General features: G+C 39.8%; 2 protein-coding genes across 4 annotated transcripts; one reads left to right on the top strand and one right to left on the bottom strand.

Moving 5' to 3' along the window:
* Nucleotides 1-1472: 1472 nt before the first annotated feature.
* On the top strand, nucleotides 1473-3115 carry ier5 (immediate early response 5). Its single transcript, XM_039682949.2, has one exon. It carries the CDS (start codon nucleotides 1788-1790, stop codon nucleotides 2613-2615), a length of 828 nt encoding a protein of 275 aa, XP_039538883.1. The 5' UTR covers nucleotides 1473-1787; the 3' UTR covers nucleotides 2616-3115.
* LOC148995797 (uncharacterized) lies at nucleotides 2179-24641 on the bottom strand. 3 transcript variants are annotated; one of them, XM_089134854.1, is made up of 7 exons: nucleotides 22332-24641; nucleotides 22059-22217; nucleotides 11182-11273; nucleotides 7314-7367; nucleotides 4913-4974; nucleotides 4646-4809; nucleotides 2179-3950 (listed from the first exon to the last, which is right to left on the bottom strand). In XM_089134854.1, exons 2-6 carry the CDS (start codon nucleotides 22163-22165, stop codon nucleotides 4669-4671), a joined length of 456 nt encoding a protein of 151 aa, XP_088990980.1. In that variant the 5' UTR covers nucleotides 22166-22217; nucleotides 22332-24641; the 3' UTR covers nucleotides 2179-3950; nucleotides 4646-4668. The 3 variants fall into 3 exon arrangements, with proteins under 3 accessions (XP_088990980.1, XP_088990977.1, XP_088990981.1); XM_089134851.1 differs by having other exon boundaries at nucleotides 22059-24641; XM_089134855.1 differs by lacking the exon at nucleotides 7314-7367 and having other exon boundaries at nucleotides 22059-24641.
* Between the last annotated feature and the right edge of the window lie 23 nt (nucleotides 24642-24664).

The following is a 24664-nucleotide window of genomic DNA, read 5'->3' as shown; positions in this document are numbered from 1 at the left end:
GTAATGCTGCATAAATTATTAATCTACTCTGGCTTTATTTATAGTATCAGTTGCCAGTTCCCCATCAACATGAGGACCTGAATGAAGAATAAGGAATATATGAGATAATATGCATGATACATATCCCTGTATTAAAAGGATTCTATCATTTACTCACCCATGTTTTTCTAAACCATTATGATTTATTCTGTTGAACACAAAATAATAATAATAATAATAATGTTGGTAACCAGAGTTGACAGTAGCCATTGACTAAGGAAAAAATACATTGGAAGTCAATGGGTGCCGTCAACTGTTTGGTCACCAACATTCTTCAAAATATCTTCCTTTTGTGTTTAACAGAAGAAAGAAACTTACAGATTTGGAAAAACATGGTGAGCAAATAATGACAACATTTAATTTTTTTGGGTGAACTACCTTGAACTGCAACCCATTAACAGCACACCACAGCTGAATGTGGTTACAATATATACGTCTTTTTTAATATTCTTGTCTATCAAGGATATATTTTTGATCTGAATTAATCTAACCAAGGATTTCAGAAAGATATTGTGCGGGAGCCATGGCTGTGATCGTTTATATTTAGATAAACGACCTCTGAAAGTGTCTTACGTCATAGCCCGCTCTTCCTGTCAGGTTTGTTTATGACCCACATCTTAATGCAGGGAAACTCACAGACCAACGCACGAGGATTAGGACTATAATTAAAATGAACATTCATATATATTTATATAGCCTAATGAAAGTGTGGCCATTAAGAAGGATTATCATCAGGATCAAATCTGCCGCACTGTTCATTGTAGTTCATGAGTAGCAGCTAACTGTTTCTTCAAACAAAACATTGCCCTTCCCCCACTAACAGCTCCATTCACATTTGCTCAGACACCGCAATGGATTTGCACAATAGAGTCATGTGACACGACTGTAGCAGACAAACCATTACATCAGTCGAGGAAGTCGGTTGAAAAAATTAAAGGGGAAGTACCTTTTTTTTCGTCTTATAAAACAAGAACTTCTGCTACGTGGAAACTGTAATACGAATAATACATGTATAGATCTAAAAATACGTATTTAGGAACTAAAAGTATGACACTGACCCTAAAAAATCCCAGTGACATGTAAAAACATGTTTTACTTTCTGTTATATGTCGATTTTGGCTTGTTATTTGATTCTATTTGCTTACGATAACGGCATTGTGTTTTAAATATAGACGAGCTCAACTATATGTCAAAACAGCAGAATACATATAACGAATTATAAAAATATCTGTCTGTTTTAGCTTGAAAACATTTCTTTCCCTTTAAACAGTTCTCCCACGTTAGTATTTAAATATGACTCATCGCCAAAGCGCTCTCCCATTGGTCAGCGCCTATTTGGCGGGGTGTGATTCACAACTGTGGCAAAACTCAGCTCGAGATGTGATTGGCTAGTGTAGTCGCTGACGCTGAGGTATAAAACCGAGTTAAAAATAGAAACGGTCTCATTCCTCCCTAGATCATTGTCGAGTGCAGAAGAAAATGTGTGAGATAATGAAATCTCATACACTCGGTCAGTAAAACCAATATCGCATTTTGTAAATGAGAATGAAGCTTCTGTCAACAAAACAAGGGACAATCTGATCTACAGGAGGGGAAAGTTCTTGTACGTTATCTAATTAACGTGTTTCTGCGTCGCTGGCCAATTTACTGTAACGTTTGGAGGAGAATCCAGAGAGGAAATCAAACGTGAAACGCTTGGCGAACTTTGTCAGTTACAGTGTGTGAACTTCGGCGTTTCGACTCCAGCCATGGAATACAAAGTGGAAGCCCACCGGATTATGAGTATTTCCTTAGGGAAAATCTACAACTCGCGCATTCAACGTGGCGGCATTAAATTGCACAAAAACCTCCTGGTATCGCTGGTCCTTCGCAGCGCGCGCCAGGTCTATCTGAGCGACTACTACAGCGGCGCGTGCCTGAACGCTCAAGGCGAACGCGAAGGGAACGAATGGGACATTATGGATTCAGAGCGGGAGAAATTCCCTCCCTCTACAACGGAATGTGAAAGCCCAGAGGAACCGCAACCAAATAAACAACCCGAGGCGAGCGAGAAAGAGCGGGAATATCGCGAAAACGACGACGAGGTGAAATCAAACCAGGCGGATTGTACTTCCACTTTACAAGAAGAGCAAAAACAAAACTCTTCGTTGGACTCTGTTGGTAACGTTTCATCTGAAACCCCACCGGAAACCATAAACGAACCTAAGGAGAGTCCCTCAGACACTACAGTAGCAGAACGTCAGTCAACGCCTGTAGAGAACGGGGAATCACACCAACCACCCAAAACGCACGTTTGTTCAAACAGGAAAAGAAGCGCGGAGGAGTCGGAAAGAGACGATTCGCCTCTAAAAAGGACCAAAGTCGCTTCCTCAAACGCTAAAGAGGACGAAGAAGGCGAGGAAATGGACACAAGTAACGTGTCCAACCTCATAACGATATTTGGTTCCAGTTTCTCAGGACTTCTCAGTAAGGACAGTGCTAAACCTGAGGCTGAGGCTGAAGAAAGTGGTCAAATCTGCTGCGACCAAATGTTGAAGAACCTAAACCCTTGGAGTACAGCGATAGTCGCTTTCTAACTGTATTGTACTAATGTTATACTTCTTATCCGGGTTGCCCTAAGCTCATTGGTAACACGTGGTCAGGCCTGGGCTCAACATGGTAGTGTGGGACTTCCCAGCAAGCATGAGTGGTGCTTCCAAAGTACAAGCTCAGTTTGGCCTGTAAGATGTCCGGGCATGCCTTTCTAGTGAAGGAACTATTTGAATGCTGGTGCTACTTGGGATTACAGTTCAGACAATTCAAAAAGCCATGTGAGCAAGGGGTATTACAACATATGCAAACGTGTCATGAAGGTCAATATTACATTGTCACCGAACCGTTTCAGGGTCGACCACACCAAACTTGACTGTACGAGGTTTAGGCCACTGTTTTAATGTCTTTGTTTTATAAAGACCTGTACATAATGTAATATTTGAGTGTGTGTGTATATATTGCTTCCCATGTTGCATTCTGAATCTATGTATTTTGGTATCATGACAATTTACGTGGTGCTCACGTATTAAAAAATGTGAAATGACGCATCGTTTCTGTCCTTTCTGTTCATGAGTGGAAAAGTTGAGAACGTGACTAGTCACATGACACCTCATCCACCTTTATGCAAATTATATAAGTTGTTGTCAGACTAAAAATTCCAGCCCAAGCTTGTTTTCAAGGTTCTGACAGCAACATAACTTTAAAACTTTTGAGATTACTGATTATAAATAGTAAATGTGAATATATTCTATATAATAATAGACTGTCATTGTCAAAAATTGCAATTTGAATGCAATCTCTAAATTATAAGTGCATTTTATATAAAACTATTCATCACAAATGGAAATTTAATTAACTCCCAGAAATTAATTGGTCAAAAGGTGTGGATATGTTTTTACATTGATTAACTCATCAAAATAAGTTAAGCAATTTTCAACTTTTTTATGTTATACAAGATTCAACTCATATTAAGTTAGTGTGTAATGTAATTTAAGTTGAAATGACAAACACCCAAGTTGATTGTACTTAACCCTACATTGTATATCATTGACTCCTATATTCAGAATCAAGTATGTGAAGAACATGTCCTTTCCACTTGATTCTGAGCATGGGAGTCAATGTATTTAAATATTTCAAATGCAGCTTCCTCAAAACAATTTCACTCTTCCAAAGTGATCCGACAACTTTGAGAAGAACAAGAATGCTCAGCTGCTGTTCCATTGCAGTTCTTCCAGGCAATTTTTACTGCATGTTGTAAAGAGAGCTATTGTGCCCCTAAAGCATGTGTGGTATGTAGGGCTCAGTTTCAGCCCAGACTGATGTCTCCTCTCGCAGGGTCTGTCTTTGGTCCCAGGCTATTCAACAAGACATGCCTTTTCCTGCACAAGAGAACAGTTATGATAGAATCACTGATGTTTAAACTTTTTTTTTTTTTATGCAGCGACATCACTTAAGTTGAGCAGTCTTGCATTATTAATAGAGGAGATATGATTCATAATTTACAATGAGGAAAGGACTTTTTGAATTCGCTGGGCAAGAATGCAGTCATTGTGATAAGTGGAATTTGAATGTGTCAAGTAATATGTACAGAAAAAGTCAGTTTATCTAGAATAAAATAAAGGAGTCATAAATATAACTAGATTAGGTTAAACACTTTTGGGTCATGGAAATATCATTACATTTTAAAATGATTTCCATGCCTGGAAAAGGCTATAAACGTATAATTTAGCATATAAAATATAATAATTACAACTATAATGTATAATTTGTGATAAAAATGATTTAAAAAACCCTTCCTCTGTAACAAAATAACTCAAACAGGAAAATTCACTGGTGAAAAGGTGTAGGGGGAAGTGATTTATAAAGGTCAGGTCAGGTAGAAAAAGCTCAGCTTTTTAAAGTGCGAGTACTATATATGTACTAAAAACATTTCACTATGTCGAAAGCTGACGTTACAAGCAGAACCAGCTTGGTGCCCGGTGTGGCCGCATTCTTTCACACAGACATGGGCAGCTATAGATAGACAGATTCCCTTGAGAAAGACCAGAAGGCAAGAGTAAAGCTGCTCTCTCACCCTGCTCGTTTGAGAAATGTGGGTCATTCAAATCCCGGCCACCACGGCCAAGTCAGCTGACCACACCAGCACAGAACAGCAACAGAGCTGGAGCAGATGACGAGGGCGTGGCCTGACATGTACCTCTTGGCTGCAGATGACTTTTCCTCAAATGTCCGCAGTTCCTTTAATAACGTAATACGTGAAGTTATCACTGACGTCGGGAAGTCCGATCAAAAATCACCGTATGGATCTAAAAATGTCGTATGTGATGTCTGTTTCACAAACCATGCTTAAACACATCCAGCTGTCCTCTCCTGACTGGCCTCTCGGTCCTGCATTCCTCTGTCCTGGAAGGAAAGGGGGTGGGGGTGGGAGGAAAAGAGCAAAGTTGTGAAAACATTTCCTGCCGATATGCAGTAGGAGAGCATGTGGGTCTGTAATGTTGGAGTCAAAAGCAGAGAAATTTAGCGGGAACGTTGATCTGATTTTGGTAAATTATCAGCTGATGGCGTGGCAGATCAATGCCGAATGATAATGCAACAAGGGTTTTTAGCATTCTGAGCTGTATGCTATTGCTCGGATGCTATGGGTGGTTACTTACCCATGGGTGCACTATAAATGTCTATTTCAGTTGGACTAAAACTATTTTTGTTTTTAAAATGTCATGTAAATGCTCAATGTTCAACTGAAATCATACCGACCCAGTGCAAAATCAGACTAAAGGTGCAGTCAGATTAGCGTATAGGAAGTATAGGGTTGCATGAAGCACCAATCACACGGAAGACACTTGCAAACTAAGCACCTTTCTGTTGGTCAACCTAGTAAATCCACTGAACTTGTTGTGAAATCTGCTTGCAATTCCAGATCGTGTGGATTGAAATGACTGGATTTTGCCCCCAAAAATGTGCTGAACACTGAAAATGTGACAAATATTTGATTGCACATTGGGTCACGTATTCTTAGACAACCTGACAAAAGACTATAACAAGCCATTTAGACACACACTTTATGATATTTTAGCCCATTGATATCATACCCCCACTTAAATATAGATCTATAGCACTTTTTTAAATCCAATTTATCATTGGCCAACCACAAATCAACAGTATGAACATTTAGGAAAGGAACATCAAAGCCAAAGTTCAATACTTTGCGTCAAATCCCTAAGGAAAGTTTTAGCAATATTAAAAGTGATACTCGAATTACCAATTAGCAAAGTTCCCATAGCTCTAAAGACCAAAAAGAGACTATATCAAGTAATAAAGATAAGATGTCAAGGACTGTTTTAGGTGTATAGGTGATTTATTGTGTTGTAAGAGCCATGCCGTGTCCCTGTCTAACATGGTCAGTCCCATAGAGCAGGGCTGAAAGATGCCTGAACAAAACACCCGTCTGGATACAAGTAGAGACAAGATCTACCCCATCAGTTCTTTTGTTCGAAGCAAACAGAAAGTCAGGAAAACTTTTGACCACTCATTCAGCAAGATGGATATCTCCGCATTGACGCATTGTCCGACAAAGCATTTAGTCAATGATCTCATCAGTCTCCAGAATGCAACTCATCCACCTAGAGCAAACAAAGGTATTCAAACAGTATTCCTCCAACAAAATCTGAGGGGGTTGGGCGACAAGTGTGAGAATAATCTCACAAACCAATACGTGAACTCTCGCATATTCACGCGGCAGCTTAAAGGAGTCATTGGCTATTCAAATCAGCTTTGTGTGTGCAGGAATTACACAACCTAATCAGAAGCCTTCAAAACATGAGCAAATCAGTAATCCACCAAAAGATCAGAGGTGCTTCCTGTGGCGAAGAAATTAAATATACGAAATCTGTGCATATTGTATTTTTTCTTTATTGGCGAGTAACGTCAAAACATGGCACCACGTCATACGGATGATCTCAGATTAGGCTGTTTATGCGAGATTGCAAAACAAACAGGGAAACTACTACTCTAGTGTGCAATAAAACCAAACAGGGAACTGAAAGTCGTAACCGCCAAGCAGTTAGAACTTTGAAACTGGTCTACAATGACTCAACGCCCTTCCCCCCCACAGGAGCACAATCACAAAGACAATTCGGCAGTGATCTTTTCAAGCAGGGGAGAGAGAAAGAGCCCTCGCTATGGCCCCGCTATTCATTCCATTTGACCCCTGCCGGAGCCCAGACAAACTGAAGTCTTTGTTTATCTTGGGAAACTGGCAAAGGACAGGAGGGGGAAAGGATTTGGGTGGGGGAGGGTGCAGAGGATTGGAGGAGGTTGTTGGAGGGAAAATGGGACCGGGGGAGGGGTATCCTGGGAAAAATGCCAGCATGGGATCAGTGACAGGGCCGGGCTTCTTGAAACAGGAGCAGCCTGGGATGGTGAAGGAAGGGGGGTGTTGTCGTGGGGTTGGGGGGAGGGTCCACCTTGAAGGACCAGAGACGAACTACACGTGCAATACGTCACATTGATGTATGTTTCCTGTTGGGCGTGGGGTCGAGTTTAATTGCAGTTCCCAAAAGCTTTATAGACTCGGATAGCAGACAGTCATGGAACTGATATGTGAGGCTTTTGCAATCACAATAGGCCTGAACACTTAGGTGTCTCCTCAAACGTTACAAGCTGGGGCATGTTGAGAGCAAAGGAAGCTTGGGGCAATTAGAGCAGACAGATGGCCGCTATAAGAAAGAAGGCTGGTGTACCTTTCTCATGTTTTGTCGTTACAGGAGGGTCATATGTCCCAACAGGAGCCAGATCTGAAAATAGTGAGAAATTTTCACTATTAACGCACTTAAAGCTACGTTCAACACTGTCTGTCCAAATCCGATTATTTGTATATCAGATTGGAATCTGATCTAAAATTATTGACTGTCCACACTGTGTAAATCGCAACTGTACTTATCCAATTTGTGTGTCCATGCAGCTCTTTCGGGTTACGGAATCTCTGCATTGGTTTCTACGGTAATGACGTTGTGTTAGTAGGCATAAGCCAAAAACAACAACTGCAACATGGAGGGGTTTGCAATACAGATGTTGTCTTATTTACAGCGCTAGACTAATGCGTCTTTATGAAGCAGTGGCTGAACCGTAGGAGGCTGGTGTGAGCGTGCCGTGCCGTTGTCTATGCCGGTTTCAAAACATGTCTCCGTTATATTGTCGTTTTCTGCTAGTTCGACACCTTGCAACAACACAACCTTGTTTCTGCAGCAGCGACTTTCATAATGTTTCCTATAACAATGTCTGACGTGACGTCAATGGTTTACGTGGCGTGAGAAATTCACATAAACCACTCAAAATCCGATCTGGCCAACTTTGTCAGCCAACTATGGTCGCAAGTTCCGTCGTTATCAGCATAGTTCCATGTACAATTTCTAACATAAATGTTGCCATTTGATGCATTGTAACAGAGTTAGCCATAGGCTATTTTATGGTTTCAGGAAACCAGCTATTTGATTTTTTCAACGATGCATCGTATATGGTAGATAAGCAGAGAGTTACGTCGTTGTTCGGGAAACACACCACTGAGCAGTCAGACTGAAACCAACATGACATCATGACTTTTGCGTAAACATACACGCCACTTTCAAGTCAAGTGGCGTGTTTATCTATGCGCATTTTGAGCTATTCGCGTGTATGTTTACACCGTTAAATGTCCGAGTGATTCCGCGTATATGTACGCCGTTAAATGTCCAAGCGGTACGAAGCAAAATGTAGATTTACATCTGGGGAGCGATATTTTTTTTCCTAGGATGGTAGGGGATGACTCATAAATGTTATTAACCCCAGTGACGGTTAGGTTTAGGGACGGGGTTGGGGTAGGTCATATATTTATATATACAGTAATGTAACGTTAAGTCAACGGCGTTCATAAACACGCTGAAAAGCGATTATGTGTGTTGATGGCACGGCAAAAATGGAAATACGAATTGGCGTGTCATACATACGCCATTTCATGAGATCAGTCTGCTGAAACGGATTTCCAGAAATGCACAGATTTAAAAAAAAAATCTTTTGCTGTTCACACTTGCTAAATCTGATCGGATGCACAAAAATTGGATTTGGATTGACAGTCTGAACGAGGCTTGATTCCTTTTGAATGGCCACTACTGTTATTTTCAGAGATTTTTAACAAGGTTTTTTTGTTTTCATATAGAACAACTACTTTGATACCCACGTTAAAAGAATTGCAGCTATTAATCTAAGTGGTTGACAGTGTGTTGCTATGTAGTAGCTAAGGTGTTCAGGGTTGGTGCCAAAACATTTCAAACATACAGTTGCTAAGGTGTCTTGAAAGTTTTGACTAGGGTGTTCTGGGCAACTGCCAGGGCGTTGCTATCAAGCATGCCGCAGAAGCCCTGAAAAGTGAAGCCAAAACATCTCTATCGCCCCCCCGGTGGCTGGTCCTAGAATCGGTCATAAAACCCACCTCTCCGTGTTATTCAACGGCAAATGAGACCAACTAAACAATTAAATTACACTTCAAATATCTTTTTTCCAAAGATGGTTTCTGTTATATACTGTAGTTTTTATCACGCTGATGTAAGTTCAAGTGTTTGTTTTTAAAATAAGTTTGTTTTAAGTTAGTTATTTGAGTTATTTATTTTAGTTAGTTAGTTATTCAAGGTTGATTTGAACCTTGATTCACAGGTCCTCTGATCGACGTAGTCACTGAAGCACCAACAAACTTTTTTGAGGATCTTCAGAGGACTGAGGATATTGGAGCTTGAAATTTAATATCTAAATTTCTATAATTCATTTTAAAAAGTGCAGGAGCGTGTGCTTGCGATTGATTCTGCGAGAGTGAGGGCGGGGCCTTAATTTTGTGGCTTTAGTTGCTGCTCACTACTGTGCAGTTGCTAAGGTGTTCTGGTTGTAGCTTGTTTCTATGTAGTTGATATGCAGTTGTTAATGTGCTGTTGTTAGGGTGTTGCTATGTAGTTGCTAAGGAGCAAGTTTAAAACTATGTGCTGGGAATACCATTTCTGCCAGAGAGTAAACTCAGGCTATGTTTACACGGAAATGATTCTGAAGAGAAAACGCGAAAGTGGCGTTGCGTCATCACTTTTTATTCTGCGTTTTGTGAGCGTTTTGTGTGGGAAATCCACGTGCAAATGGTGACACAAAAGCGTGTGAAATTCAATGTAGTGTGCACTTCAGGCGGCTAGGAGTGCATACTACAACAACACCAAGTCCACGCGCCTGCTTACAACCTTCACCGTCAAGCCGACTTTTGCGTTTTTACCGTTTACACGGGAACGCGGCGGTGGAGCGTTTTTAAGATTTCCACTCTGGAGGGTGGTTTCACTTTTTCGCGTTTTTAAGCCTTAAAAATGCCGTCGCCGTGTAAACGAAAGGCACATCCGATAAAATATTTTTACCCGCGAGCGTTCTCGTGTAAACAGGGCCTCAGAGTCTAAACATTTTTCTTCTAGAGTGAGTGTTGCACCTTTTCTTCAATTGAGAGTAAAAGAAAATGATATTTGTGAGAAAAAGTAAATAAGAAATAAAGTCATATTGTGAGACAAAATCACAGTTACAAGATATTGTCACAACTGGGAAAAGTACAGTCACAATTGTGAGATATAGAGTTTAATTTACCTTATTTAAATAAATGACCATTTATGAATGATTCAATACTCAGGGTTGAGGTATAGAAGTTAGAATTTGGCTAATTGGCACTGCAAAACATTCGTACCAATAAAATCTTTATGTTCCTTTAAAAGCTCTTTTTTGAGACCTGACCACTAAAAAGAGGAAGTATAAAACGTTTTCTTTGCTTGGGCAAAAATACCTTTGTAGTTTTCTCACTGGGTTAGTTCCTTTAAATGGTCAAAGTTCAGTTTAGAGTTAAAGGGAAATTTTCTTCAGAGGACTTTTTATTTGCTCACCATGACTCACAAAAGTTCACTAAACAAGACTCATCTAAATGTGATATGGCAGAGGTGATTTTTGTTGTTGTTCAGTGACTAAATCTTACGTCTACAGTTTGATTTGTCCTTAGTCCCAAGTAATGAATATCATAAATACTCCTTGATGGGAATTTTGCCTTTGGGTTGTAATGACATCACATAATCATCTATATCTAAACAAGTCCAAAAATCAAGGTCAGAACCGCCGGCGTTCTTGGTTTTGACGCAACAGTAAGTGTTTTTGTGTGGCAAAAGTTACCAGGGAGACAAAACAAGCTATGCGCTGGAGAGTCAAAGTGGCTTAGTAACCAACAGCAGCTACCACAACAATAAACACAAAGGAGCTCGATCGAACACTATGCATAGTTTTACAGTAGTTTGTCCCAATTATGAAAACATACCTATCTGAACTTTATGAATAAAAATGGTGCTCATCATATACTCGCTACTTTTATGAAACTTTGGTTGTTGCTCGAAATGTGGTCAACTCGTTTTGGGGTGTAGTAATGAAAACTATCAGTACTCTTTGTCAAAACAAAGAAAACATTGTACTGTAGTGCTTAGCAACAATTTAGTAAAGTGATCTCCGTCCAGGCACCGAGCCGCTCCACCTATTATAAGACCATATGCCGTATGGAAACAGTGAGAATATAAAGGACACCTTTTTCTCTCTCTGGCCTGCCACTGAGGAAACTCCAAACGTTTGGACTCATTCGGGCGCAGACAGTTTTTCTTCTGACTTGGCGACCGTTTCTAAAGTGAAGAAAACACAAGACAAACAATGTGATCTTGAAAAAAAGGTTAGATTAGGAAAGAGTTTACAGTCAAAAGTCAGACCAGAAACCATAACTTCAAGAATATTTTGTTCTAAAAAACAAAAACATTTACCTCAACCTAAGAACCCTAAATAGCAAACATGCTGAGGAACCTGAACCTGAGGTAATTTAAGAAACCAATGAAGAATCCATTTAAAGGGATAGTTTACCCAAAAATAAACATTTGCTCACCTTTTACTTTACCTTAAAGTACCTTAAAATCTAAACCAATATGACTTTCTTTGATATGTGGGACACAAAAACAGACATTTTGGAGAATGTTCACAGTCACACTAATCTTTTCTGTAGAATTAAATACAATGCAGACGGTCACAGTATTTTCAGGAGAAAACACTTCAGATGTTTGATTGATATACGTGTAACGGCCAAGCTAGTAAGAGCTGTGCGTGTAAAACTCACTCCCCTGGCCTCAAGAGGGTCACTAGCGACAGACCCTAAAGACTGCGACCTTTAGAGTCTTGGTTAGCATGCCCACCTCCCATGCTGGAGACACTGGTTTAATTCTTGCTCAGAGAGCGGGTGGAGTAGAACGGGAGTGGTTAAATTGGTGCCGTGACCCGGATGAGAGTGAGGTTTAGGAGAGTGTAACGAAGGCAACCTAGTAAGAACTGTGCGAGTAAAACTCACTCCCCTGGCCTCAAGAGGGTCACGACAGGCCCTAGAGACTGCGGTCTTTAGAGTCCTAGTTAGCATGCCCACCTCCCATGCTGGAGACAATGGTTTAATTCTTGCTCTGAGCGGGTCAAGTAGAACCGGAGGGGTTATATTGGTGCCGTGACCCGGATGAGAGTGAGGTTTAGAAGAGTGTAACGGAGACACTTGTAAGAGATGTGTGAGTAAAACTCACTCCCCTGGCCTCAAGAGGGTCATTAGCGACAGAAACTAGAGGCTGTGGTATTTTTGCGTCCTTGTTAGTGTGCCCACCTCCCATGCTGGAGACACTTGTTTGAATCCCACTCTGAGTGGGTCGAGTAGGTTAGATGAATCATGCAGACTATTTTTGCAGTACATTTATTGTGCTTTTTTGTTATTTTTGGAGCTGTAAAACACTTGTTCTCATTCACTTTCATATTATGAAGAAGAACATCCCCTGCTGTGAAGAATGAACAACATGAAGAGAATAATATATTGTAACTTATCCATAATAACATATTATGAAAGAGGAAAAAAGGACACTAAAGATGTGACACCACGTCATCTCTTTCTTCTGTCGTAGACCAAAATGTTCTTATCTCATTCAACACCTGCTCAGAACGAACGCCGCCCTTGAACTACCCCATCTAAACTATTAAAGAACCGTTGAGGAGTTAGTCATTTCTGAAGCATTGTTTTCACATTTGAACAAGATGGAACATGTGTCCAAAACACTGCAGCAATTACGCATGATGACATAGACGTAATAGCCAACACTGACTTTAACCCCTCTTAAACACGATTCCCACAGTGCTTGGCAGTCCAGCGGGTCACACCATCCAGTTCACGAGCCTCCTGCTCTAGTGACCCGCCGCAGGAGGCCAGCAGATTACGGCTACGCAGCCCTGCTCGCTGCGATTTCCTGCTACATGCCAAGTCAACAGATGCCAAAGGAGACTAGCGGATTTTATACGCAAGACCCAGACTGAGCCAGAGAGTGGAACCTTCCAGCAAGAGCTCAGGCTGAAAGTTGATCACAATTAGGAAATCCTGGGCCACCCACTAGGGCTGATGGTGCCACTTTAAAAATAGAGTTGTGTGCCGGGCCGGGAACACAGAACACCTGAGTAGAAAAAAAGTGATGGCCTTTCTTTGACATGTAATAACATATACTAAACAAACATTACATTGCCATGTTTTTGGACATGGTACTACTGTAATACCATTGTATTTTTAACAAGAAAAAGCTCTAAAATGCACCATATTCTTTTGTACATGATACTATAGAGCTAGTACCATGGTTTTTGAACTTGTATTATCATGGTATTTTAACGATACCATTGTATTTTGGACATGGTACCATGGCAATCTCTAACAGAAAGTACTATGGTGGTACTATGGTACATGTATGGTATCACATGGCACTTTAAAATATAGCTTGGTACTAAAAGCCATCTATTATGGTACTTCTAACTTAGATTACCATAATACATTGATGGTGCAAGTTTAAACCATACCATGATAGTACAATGTCTAAAATACCATGATACATGTCCAAAATACCATGGTAACACCATGGTACATATCTAAAATACCATAACAGTACCATGGAATCATGTCCAAAATACCAAGGTAGTAGAATGGTACATGTTTAAAATACAATGGTAGCACTTTTTTTGGTACTTTTTGTTTTAATTAAGTGCTTAAAATTATACTATAAAATTACAATGGGGTGTGTTCGGCATGGTAGTAAGATATTGAGAAGTGCCATGTAAACAGCATGGTAAATAATATAGTAATCATTCAGTTCCAGGTTACACATGCCATACAAGTACCATGGCACTGTGTTTTTGAACACTAATGTAAAAACCATGGTATATAAAAGTACACTGTAAAAATGAATATGCTTCATCTAATCAAAAAAAATGTGGCAAAAGATTACAAGCAATGTTATTAATTAAATTTAACAAATTAGAATTGAGTAATAATTAATCAAATTAATCCCTTAAAATTTAACCATTTAAAATGATTTAAAAAAAAAACATAAATTGAAGTCACCATTATGGTGATCGGTGTTTGTTTTATTTTATTATTTTTTTTTAAATTATGGTTTTCTCCTTCAGTTATTATGTTTGTTAACATCAGGTGTCTTCAATGTTGGCAATATAAAATAAATAGCTCTTAATTAATCTTTTACGTCTGTTTGTTAGTGAGATATTTTTGTTACATTTTTTGGTGTAAACTTTACTCATTTTAAATGGTTAACTTTTAAGCAATAATTTGATTAATTACAATTCAATTTAATTAATAATATTGCTCGTAATCTGTTGCCACAATTATATTGATTAGATAAAGCATATTCATTTTTACAGTGTACTATGCTATTACTATCTGACAGGTCATGTAAGGGTATGCAGTGCTGCTATGGCTAATATGAATGTTTAGAAAAATGACAAGTGTGTATAGAGGACAAATTGGGCAATAAAAGGCCAGATATCTTGTGAGTGTGTGGAGCGGAAACAAAAGGTGGAGGAAGGGGGATGTCGGAGCAGAAGGGGAGATTTGGAAGGAATGGGGGGGTGGAGGTATTGGTGACGGCAGATGCTGTCCCAGCATGACTTCAGAGAATCTGTAGTGGGGGCTGTTGTTGGGGGGGAGGGGCTGCTGGCCTTGTTTGACATCAGCTGCAAATCTGGCCTGAGTGTGTATTGGTTTGTTTGTTTGCGTATGTGTGCGTGAGAAGGGTGAGGGTGTTGGAAACGCATGTTTTTGTTTGTGTCTTTGTGTGGCGTGGAGGAGGGGTGGTGCTACTGTATGTATGAAAAACATCCTTGGGTGTCTGGGTGTCCGATTTAATTAGATCTGTCCAGAACAGTAGCAGAATATGAGTGTGTGTGACAGACAGACAGATAAATAGATAGAAACTTCCTTTCAATCTCTCTCTTTATCACCCTTCCTATCTGTTTATTCATAAGTCCGAAACGGCGAGGACACTCTGTCCTATATTATTACCCTTGAAATTGCATAACCAGGACAGAAGTGGGACAGTGTTTGGAAGGGAGTGACACAACACCTCCCTGAGCCTCACGCTGTCCAGTGCAGTGAACAGCTGAGTGTTTATTTTGCTTCATTTAGTTTCAGTATGTGTGTGTGTGTGTGTAGCTGTTGGCCCTGTATGGCGGTTTCTATTTTCGTAAACAGAGCAGCGAGAGAGAAACAGCATTAGGCGGATGTTGGAGCAAGGATCTTTTAATGTCGTTGCTGTGCATCATATGCGTATGTTGCATTGGTTCTAGGCGGAGACATCGGTTACGTATGTCTCCCAGAAACACAGTAGAAACACAAACCTCACTGACTATCACCATAAGCAATTACATATTAGCTCCCCTCCCACTACTTGCTATCAATAAAAAGGTGTAACGTAACGTCAAAACAATCGTCACTCCTCCACAACCTTCAAAACAATGTTGCCTGTGAGAGAAAGGACAAGCTTGTTGATAACTGGATGTGGAGACAGACAAGAGCCTGAGGCAAAGGTGTGTTCCTGAGGTGTTACACTCCAAACTGGTTGAACGAGCACAAAACACATAATTGTGATAGGTGAGCTCACTTTACGGTCATGTGGCTTGACCTGTATCCTGGGTGCCGCCCTTCTCATCTCATCAGTGGCAAATCATGTCATGTCATTATTGTCAAGTGATTGTTTAGGTTTCACCACAAGTTTCACGCATTAGTAATTTCAAGCATTACAAATAAACATACGATACTCATCTGTAAGTAAATCATAAATAGAGCCCGACCGATTAAGGATTTTGAAGGCCGATACTGATCCAAATATTATAGTCCGATATATCGGCCGATATTTTTTAACAAAAATTTTATTTCAGAAACGCGCAACAAAACATTAACAGATTTCCCGAACATTAGTTATTTGTAGTTATTTATGAGTTTTAACTAAAATAATATGATGATGCATTTTAAAAAGAAACTCGTTTCTTTTATTGTCACAACAGAATAGAGGAACATCAAAATATATTAAAGTTCGGATATTAGTCCCTACATTGCCTTATAAGCTACGGCAATGTATAAGCTACGGCAATGTGGCTACTTATAAGCCACATATAAGGTTTAAGCTACCTTATATGTGGAGCGTTATACACGAGTGTTGCCAACAGGGAAGGTGTAGAGTGCCCTCTGGTGGACAAACTATACAACTCCAACACTCATGACATGGTTGAAGCGCGTTTCGTCCGTTTTTATTGTATTTTTGAAATAATCATTCATCGGCCATTATAACTGCCGATACCGATAGTTTGGAAAATACCTAATATCGGCCGATAAAATCGGCCTGGCTCTAATCATAAATTAGAAGTATTTAGATTAGCTCGTCATACTGGGTTGAAATAATGTGTGTTTATAGCTAGTTAGCTAACTTTTCTAAGATTAACAAAAGAAATTTGCAGGTGTCCTAACTAAAAATGTTAGCCAAACATAGTATTAGAGCAATGTTGAGGAGTAACTAGCTAAAAGTAAAAATAAACAATCAGAGCTTAGTACTTTTACAGAACAATTGAAGTATTGGATCGCTAACTAAAGCAAATTTTAAAGCTAGCCCTTCAGATAGCACTGAAAGGACTAGATAACTAGTTAGGGATTGACGAAATAAATTCGTAGATAATCTAGCTAATAAAGTTAGCAAAACACGCTACTAACATTTTATCACTAAAAGACAATAGTGTATTTTAGCTCAACAACGATTTATCCCTTCTCAAGATAAGGAGCCATTGTACCGCTGTGGTCATTTGGAGTTATTTAGCAGACAAGAACACCGCAGTCTCCCCGGGGGGTGGAAGAGATCGCAGTCGTCAAGCTGCGGAACAACAACAAACAAGAGTACTGAGGCGGGCCGATGCATTACCGTGTTTGTAGTCGCGCGAGGGGAAAGTGGAATTAGCAACCCAAACAGTGTAATCACTCCGGGTGCTCCAGGCAGCGTGCGTTATTATTTCAATTACTCTGAGGGTAAGTGTGAGCCCTGAGGTACACCAGATATTAGCCCAGACTGCTCTTCCTCTCGGAGGAGAAAAAAGTGGAAGCTGGTGAATTCATCCCAAGAGGAAACCGAGGATTCATGTGACTCAAGCAAATGACACATCTCAACGGATGTCAGAATCCTACAGAGGAGGGGCAGAAAAAAAAATCATAAATGTGTGAAATTTACGTCAATTAGCCACAGACAAATGTCATGCTTTTTCCACATGGGCTGGTTTGGAATGCTGTGGACTGCTTGTTTAGGGGGAACCCAACTTTAACTCCATTCGCTTCGAAACCCCTCAAGGAGTCAAATGGTAATGAGAGCGACAAAAACCTCGAGACAAAGGGGACACATCCCCCAAATCAGGACCCCATCCTGGGAACTGTGATGGGGGTCACGGATGAGTGGGGGCAGGGCGTGTGAGGTAAACACATTCCAACCCCCACTTACGCCTTCTAGGACTCCCTTTTTTTTTACCCCTTCGTATCACACACCATCTCTGTCATGACAATACACAAACAGCATGGTCGCCCCCCTTCCGCCGCCACCTCCTCATACTCCCAACAGCTTTTCCCAACCCCCACACACACCCCGGGGGCAAAGAGGGCTGCAAGCTGCCTTATTGTTCAAAGACAGTCACATTTACGAGGAGGATAAAACACATACGGTATATAATCTCTTTACACCTAGCGCTGCCCAGAATGCTTTGTCTGAACGTGATAGCTTAAAGAGCCCTCAGTACAGGCACGACTCTGGGGAGGATCAAGCATCAAATGTCACTGCGAGAGTCAAAAAACAAGAAATGCTCAAGTTTGTGCATTCGGTCGACACTTAATCCAGGTTTAGCGCATATATTTCATGATGGTGAATTGATTTATGATCAAGTGCTGTTTGGAATGAGCTGTAAACATAAAATTAGGTGATTCTGGAAGGTCCCGATTCCAAAATGGAGCAGTTGCCAATGAAGTCATAAATGTTGTCTGCCAAAAAGAAATGTGCGGTCGATGACAACGGCTCCGTTTGCTTTTGTTCCTCTTCTCTCTGGTAATGATAACTAACGTGATCTGCATTAGCATGTCTGCCAGGTAGAAGACATGTCTCTCATTATAAGTGCGCCCAAAAACCACTCCCTCCGGGCTAACTCCGAGCATCACTTCAAATCAATCTCGCCTCAGACAGACCCCTCCTTCCAGACAGTCCCTTAATTTCACCATGACCAGGAGCCCGAGGACCCCCCGGAGGTCAAGGTTCAACACCTGAGATGCGCGCACTCATACACACATCAGACCAACACACGTGATTTCATCACGCCTCCAGCCAAAACATAATCAGAGGCTGTCTGGGTAGCAGTCATGCTAATATGCCAGATAATCTATGAACATAAAGCAATGTGACACATCCGCCTCCCCCACGCAGAGCCGCTCAACCTTGTGTTTTAAATAGACTGGATTCTGCACGCTCCAAGAAAACGCACCAGGATGCGCAGTGATAGAAAAAAAAGAACGCAGAGACCTGGCTGGTGATTCAGAGATTGACGTGGAAAGGTGAAAGACCCACAAGCACACGCTTGTGAGGTAAGCGTACTTGGACAGCAGCGCCCCCTCAGCATCAAATTTAGCGTGGGCTGTGTATTTATAGAGCTGAGAAACAGCAGACCAAGCCGCCCGCCAAGCTGATGGATGAATCACTCTCTCAACCTGCAGAGATAAGAGCTAGAGAGAGAGCGATAGCGCACATCTGTAGCCACGACACACACACACACACACTCCTCTGGCTTATGATCTCATTCTTCGTTATTTACCTCCTACACTTAAACCCCCACCATACAATTATGCTCCATAATGACCCACAATACCTGGAATGTGGAGAGCGCACAGCATGGCATGTTTGATGTAAAACAGTCTGCGGTTGCAAGGGGAAATTCCTACAGACCAAACGTGATTTTGTAAACTCTTTTCAAAAATATATGTGCTCATAAATGAATATTTACTTCGTTCAAGTAATAAAGTGTATAATATGCCACTGAAAATACATAAGGGTGAGTGGTTCCCCTTCATCTTGAAAGTATGTTAGCTAAAGAGGGATATACCCGTTAATTCAAGCTTCGCCTTTCGCGTTTACGTTTGAGTTAACACTCATGGACGAGGTCGAACTGGAAGCCATGTTAATCTTGGACTACATTGGCCACCGTAGGAGTTGAAACGAAATCGGAATTGAGAGGAACAGAAACTAAAATTCGCTGGATGGTCATATACCTTTTCACCACTAGATGGAGGTAAAAATCACACAGTGTAGCTTTAATTTCACACCGTGCAATTCTATGTTTATCTATAATTTCTATGTTTGTACCATAGTACATTTATTCCTTACATTTACCATAACTGTGGATTCATAGATACGTACTTGTACTATAGTAAAACTATGGATTCAGTGTACTGTGGTTGTACTATAGTACAGTGCTGGTATAGTATATAGTATACTTTGAAATATATTATGGCACTGACATTTTTGTATGATATTCCATGGTAGCTCAGAGAATACCATGGTACATGTAAACAAAACTGTCCTTACTGACTGTGCTAGTACAACGTCCCACAAAAAGATATATTTTGCAGGGGTTATTTTGGCAATTACCATGTTTTGCTATGGTGTTTCCTGAAGTAAACTAAAATATTTAGGACATGTATCATAGGGTAGAAGGATGTAAAATATCACAGTACAAAAAATAAATACCCTGGTTTACTATAAAATTCCCATGATAGTAGCATTACTCTTTTGTAAGGGATAGGATAAATATCAGTGTATGAATATGGTAATCATTCAGCACTAAAACCTGACACCATCTGGTAATACCAGGAATATGGCTACAAATATTTTGTGCAGGGTAATGTTATGAATTACAGCTGTGAATCAAGCAGGAACACACCCTCAACCTCTTGCCAAGCGAGGCTTTGAAAAAATACACTGTACTAGGACCTGAGGAGAAAACAGCACACTGACCCCATTCACTTCTGTTTATTCATGACCTCATTTCTTCTTCGCTCTCAATCTATGAAGCTGTGACACTTACACTGTGCCAGCTGTGGAATACTGTAGCACGGTTTACAACAGCCACATCAAACGCAACTAATTCTGCTGACTCTGTACCGGGAGATTCAGCAGACGCCCTTTGGTGCAAAACCCTTTAGAGATACAAAACAACACTGTTTTAGAGCACTGGAAATAAATGGCTATAGATTATAGAACTTATATTTCTTCAAGTTGTGTGTTCGTCATACACAAAATCAAGCAGGATTTGCCACTTTTTTAAAAATGAAAATCTGTCAATAGTTAGATGCATGTCTTATATATGAAGGTCCATAATCGTGCTTCGTTCATAATCCAATGTAGGTTGCACAAGCCAAATATGTTAAAAGAGGTTGACCTGGTATTAGTGGAAAGAATGTCTTCCTTGTGAAAACAACTTTCCATAAAGCTCCTCTCTTTCGTGAAGACAAACTGCATGACCTTATACGGACTGAAGACGGGACACAAATGCAGGAGCTTAGTGAATAGCGCTATCTAGTGGACATTTTGGGTACACACTCATTTTCGCGAGACACAGAACATGCACAGATTGATCACATATTATATAAACACAAAAATATACTGTTCTAAAAACACGTATCTACCAAAGAACCAATTTGACATAAAATTTACTTAAAGCTCTGTGACTGACTGAATTATTAATAGCTTTGATTTTTCCGAGTGGATTAATAAAGATTTTTTATTATTATTTGTGCAGAATAAGCTCCTATTATATCATCAAGTCTTATATCAAAAGTCTAAAACTACATATAAAGCAGATGAACCAAAACAGCTGAGAAACCAAACAGTTGACGGTATGGGTAAACTACCCCTTTAACCCTGTTCCTTTTTACACAAATTATATCCGTAACTTGAGCATAATTTCAGTACTTCATTATTTTTTTTACACAAATTATATCCGTAACTTGAGCATAATTTCAGTACTTTATCATTTTCTCCATATAAACAGCTATCACAGAACTACACAGGCTAAGTAAAGAGTGCATGTCATACAGGATCTAAACATAAGGGGGCGACGCAGCATCGAGTACATTTGCAGAGACACTTTCTGAGAATTTGTCATGCATCCAATATCAAATTCGTCCATTAGAGGGCGTGATTATCATTGTAAACTTCCCTGTTTTTTAAGTTTGGTAAAAAATAACACCAACACCAACAACAACAGTTTTGAATTAACTCGCCGGTTATTAATATTGAATAAAGGCTACGTAAGAAATCGCATAGGCCTACTCTCTTGATTAGGTAGGCTAACGTTAACTTACTTATTTTGAATAATTACTTCGGAACCGCTAATATAAGAGTATGTTCAACATTAGTTAGTACGAATGTAATCTAGATTTAGCCTACTACATTTAACTGCGATAGATTCCTTTAAATGATTCTTAGGAGCAGGTTATTTTCAGTGAGTCAACACACAGCATAGGACGACTAGTGCTACGATTCCAGAACGAATGATTCTTAAGAGCCGATTCTTTATAGTGAATCAAAACCAAATCGGTTCTGTTCTGAAATAATCTCATCTGCTGCAAATATTAATGGCGGTTAATAATCGGTTGGATATTTGTCTGAGGAAAATATTTGTGTCCCTTGGACATTTCACTGATCATCAGCCAGTCGTTTTAGACTATGATATTTGTTTGTGTGCAGGTAGCCTTATTAACACTATGTGTTGTCGCTCGCACCAAACAGTTGCTATGTTTACCTCAGGCGGCGACTAACGTTAGCCTATGGCAAGTTTAGCACATTCTAACTCAAACTGTAATTGATTTTTTTTTTAATTAGGACTACGTAAAAATAATTTGTAACTTTAAGTAGGCATTTGTGTAAATTGAAATAAAAACTGTAAAGTCCAAAACATTTTGTCTCGACTTCTTTTGGGATGTGGTGGTGATTAATAATTTAACATCGTGATTCGCGCAGTGCTGCAGTCAAACACCCATAACTCACCCGTTCACCAGGGAGGCTTGCAGGAAGCTGGTCGTGACATCAGCGCGTTCACGAGTTCGTCCCTGAGCACTGAGAATCGTGACAGGTAGCCTAATGAAGATCATCATCGGATCACCAGTCTAGAAACAACAGCACGCGTGGAACAGAACAACCCCTTTCCTGTTTAAGGGGAAATGAGTAAAAAATTCAGATAAATAGCATATTTCAGGGAGCCGAAAATGTCTAGTTGTTTACAAGTTTGAAGAGCTCAATATGAACTTAGGCTAACGTTACCTCAAGTGTGAAGGGTCATTATGAGCCCATCATGAGATGGTTGTAGTGCTCTGCATCTTGAAAAGGTCAATTTAATGTTGTCGGGCTGGGTGTTTATATTATTATCACCTGGAAATAATGCGAGTAAATAGAGCAGATTTATATTGGCTTGAGGAAATGTGTGGGAAAGCTCGTCATGGTGCTGTCTTCCGAACAGCACTAGCTACACCCAGTGGCTCTCATCCCGGTCTGATGGATGAACCCGGGGTCGCTGGCTCACTGATACCGTCTTATCGCTCTCCGCAAGGTGGTCCTTTGAGGTTTACACCAAATTCTGGCGAGTCTCACAGGGCATCCTTCCCAAATCACTCAAAATCCGTTGCAATGAACTAACAAAGGCCCGAGATCAAAGGCTCTCAGATGATGGAACTGATTTCCACGCGTGTATTTCATACATTCATTCATGAAGATAGCCTATTATCACCTGCCTTCTCCTCTCTCAGCCCTATCCAATGTTGACAGTTGATCTGTGTTAATAGTGGATAATAGTGTGTTAATAAATGTGTTGACAACGATGATGACGATTATCTTCAGTATACTCAAACATTTGCACATATAGAGAAAAACATTTGATTGACAAAATGATAACGTGTATATTTTCTCTCTGAATATCATAGTCTATTGTTATATTAATTTCATTTGGATGCATCAATTTGACATTTTGGCCCATGGCTTATCAATATTATATTAGCTTAAATATAATTAATAAAAAAAATAATAATATAAAAAAGGGCAAAGCCAAAAATGGCAAAATATTTTATTTTTTTAATATAATATTTTTAAAAATATATATTTTTTTATTATAATATTTTTTTTTATCAATGGTCAGGAAATCAGTATGAATTGCACAAATACTGTATAAGTAAAATATATGCTTACCCCAACTTGCAGACAGCTTTTTACTGGGAGAAGAGTCAGTGTTGCTCCACTCAAGGTTAATGACTTCACTCAATGTTGTTGTCTCCCAGTTTGTTTGAGTTTATAAGACCAAAATATAGGATTCAAGACTGACCAGGCCAAAACATGGGCCTGATGGATTTGTTCTCAAGACACTTATTGGTTGTCTTTGCAATTTGGACAGGAGCATTGTCTTGTTGAACAATAACATCAGATCATTCCTCAGATAACAACTTTGTGGAAAGCAAGCTATTCTGTAATAATCCAATAGCGTTAAATTACTTTTCACAGTGATGTAACTCACCATTACCAGCAGCTAAAAAGGCTCCCCATATATTATTATATTTCTCAGCAGATTTTCGAAGACACGACTCTGGAGCATCACCATGCAACTTCCCATATTCACAACTTCCCATATTCTGCCAAAAACTATTGCTAATTCTATCTTTGATGTTTGTCTGAGACAGCAATGGCTTTTTAAGAACTGCATACATAAATTTAGCTAATTTCCGTAGCAATAATTTGTGGTCAAGGCAATTAAAAGCTTAGTGTTGAACCATTTTAGGCGTGGCCCATTTTTTTTCTACCCAGGAGTGTAGGCTAAATATATGCGATTATATAAATACACAATCTCCAGTGTAAAATTCAGAAAAAAGTTCAAAACATTAAACCTACACTGTAATAAAATAAAATTATTTCAAGAGTCTAAAATTCAAATATCAGAATCTGCTTACAATATCGACCAAAGCAGATATTAATATAATGCTGACTGTCCCATAATGATATTGTGCATCCTTAATAAATACATTTATTTGTACTGCATGTTTTATAAAGAAACGTGTACTTAAACACAGGCTAAATGAGACAATTTTTGAAGAATTAATCGAACATAACCTGAAATAATAATTAAAAACAGCAATTATGTCTGTGCAGTATTCACAACATTTTCGTGTCTACCTCCATAAACATGTTTAACTCAGTGAGGGAGGGTCATATATTAGGCTACACGATTTCCAGTTGATTCTGAACACCCGAAAACGCCGAAATATGTAAAAACAAACAGCCGCTAATGGTACTTTTCAAGCCTACATCCCCAGCCGATATCACTGAAAATGTGTTACTTTTGGCCGCATAATTAATTTCTGATTGAGCCCCTGAAGCAGTTCAACAATATTACGCATTCGTTTTTCCCCCCCGCCTCAATCTGCTGAGTTTTTTTTATGCATATATCCATTCACAATATAAGTCTATATTTTTCTCTTCGCATTTGCCCTCGATAAAAAGCTAAATAATAATGAATCATTTCATAAATAATGGGTTTAGGGGCTTATCGAGCGCGCAGTGGCCGCCACTGCGCTCTTATCTCGCCTGGCCACATTGCGCCCGTGTTCCGCTCC

The sequence above is a fragment of the Pimephales promelas genome, chromosome 2 (genome assembly GCF_988280905.1).
Source record: "Pimephales promelas chromosome 2, fPimPro1.hap1.1, whole genome shotgun sequence".
NCBI lineage: Eukaryota > Metazoa > Chordata > Actinopteri > Cypriniformes > Leuciscidae > Pimephales > Pimephales promelas.
This window is presented reverse-complemented; position numbering and strand designations above follow the sequence as displayed.

Excerpts from the sequence above, each read along its gene's own strand:
- ier5 (XM_039682949.2), top strand. The coding sequence starts at position 1,788 with ATGGAATACAAAGTGGAAGCCCACCGGATTATGAGTATTTCCTTAGGG.
- LOC148995797 (XM_089134851.1), bottom strand. The coding sequence starts at position 22,165 with ATGATGATCTTCATTAGGCTACCTGTCACGATTCTCAGTGCTCAGGGA. Across the intron at positions 7,368-11,181 it reads CAGGCCAGAGAGAGAAAAAG|ATCTGGCTCCTGTTGGGACA; the intron begins GTGTCCTTTATA and ends CACTATTTTCAG. Across the intron at positions 4,975-7,313 it reads AACGACAAAACATGAGAAAG|GACAGAGGAATGCAGGACCG; the intron begins GTACACCAGCCT and ends CTTTCCTTCCAG.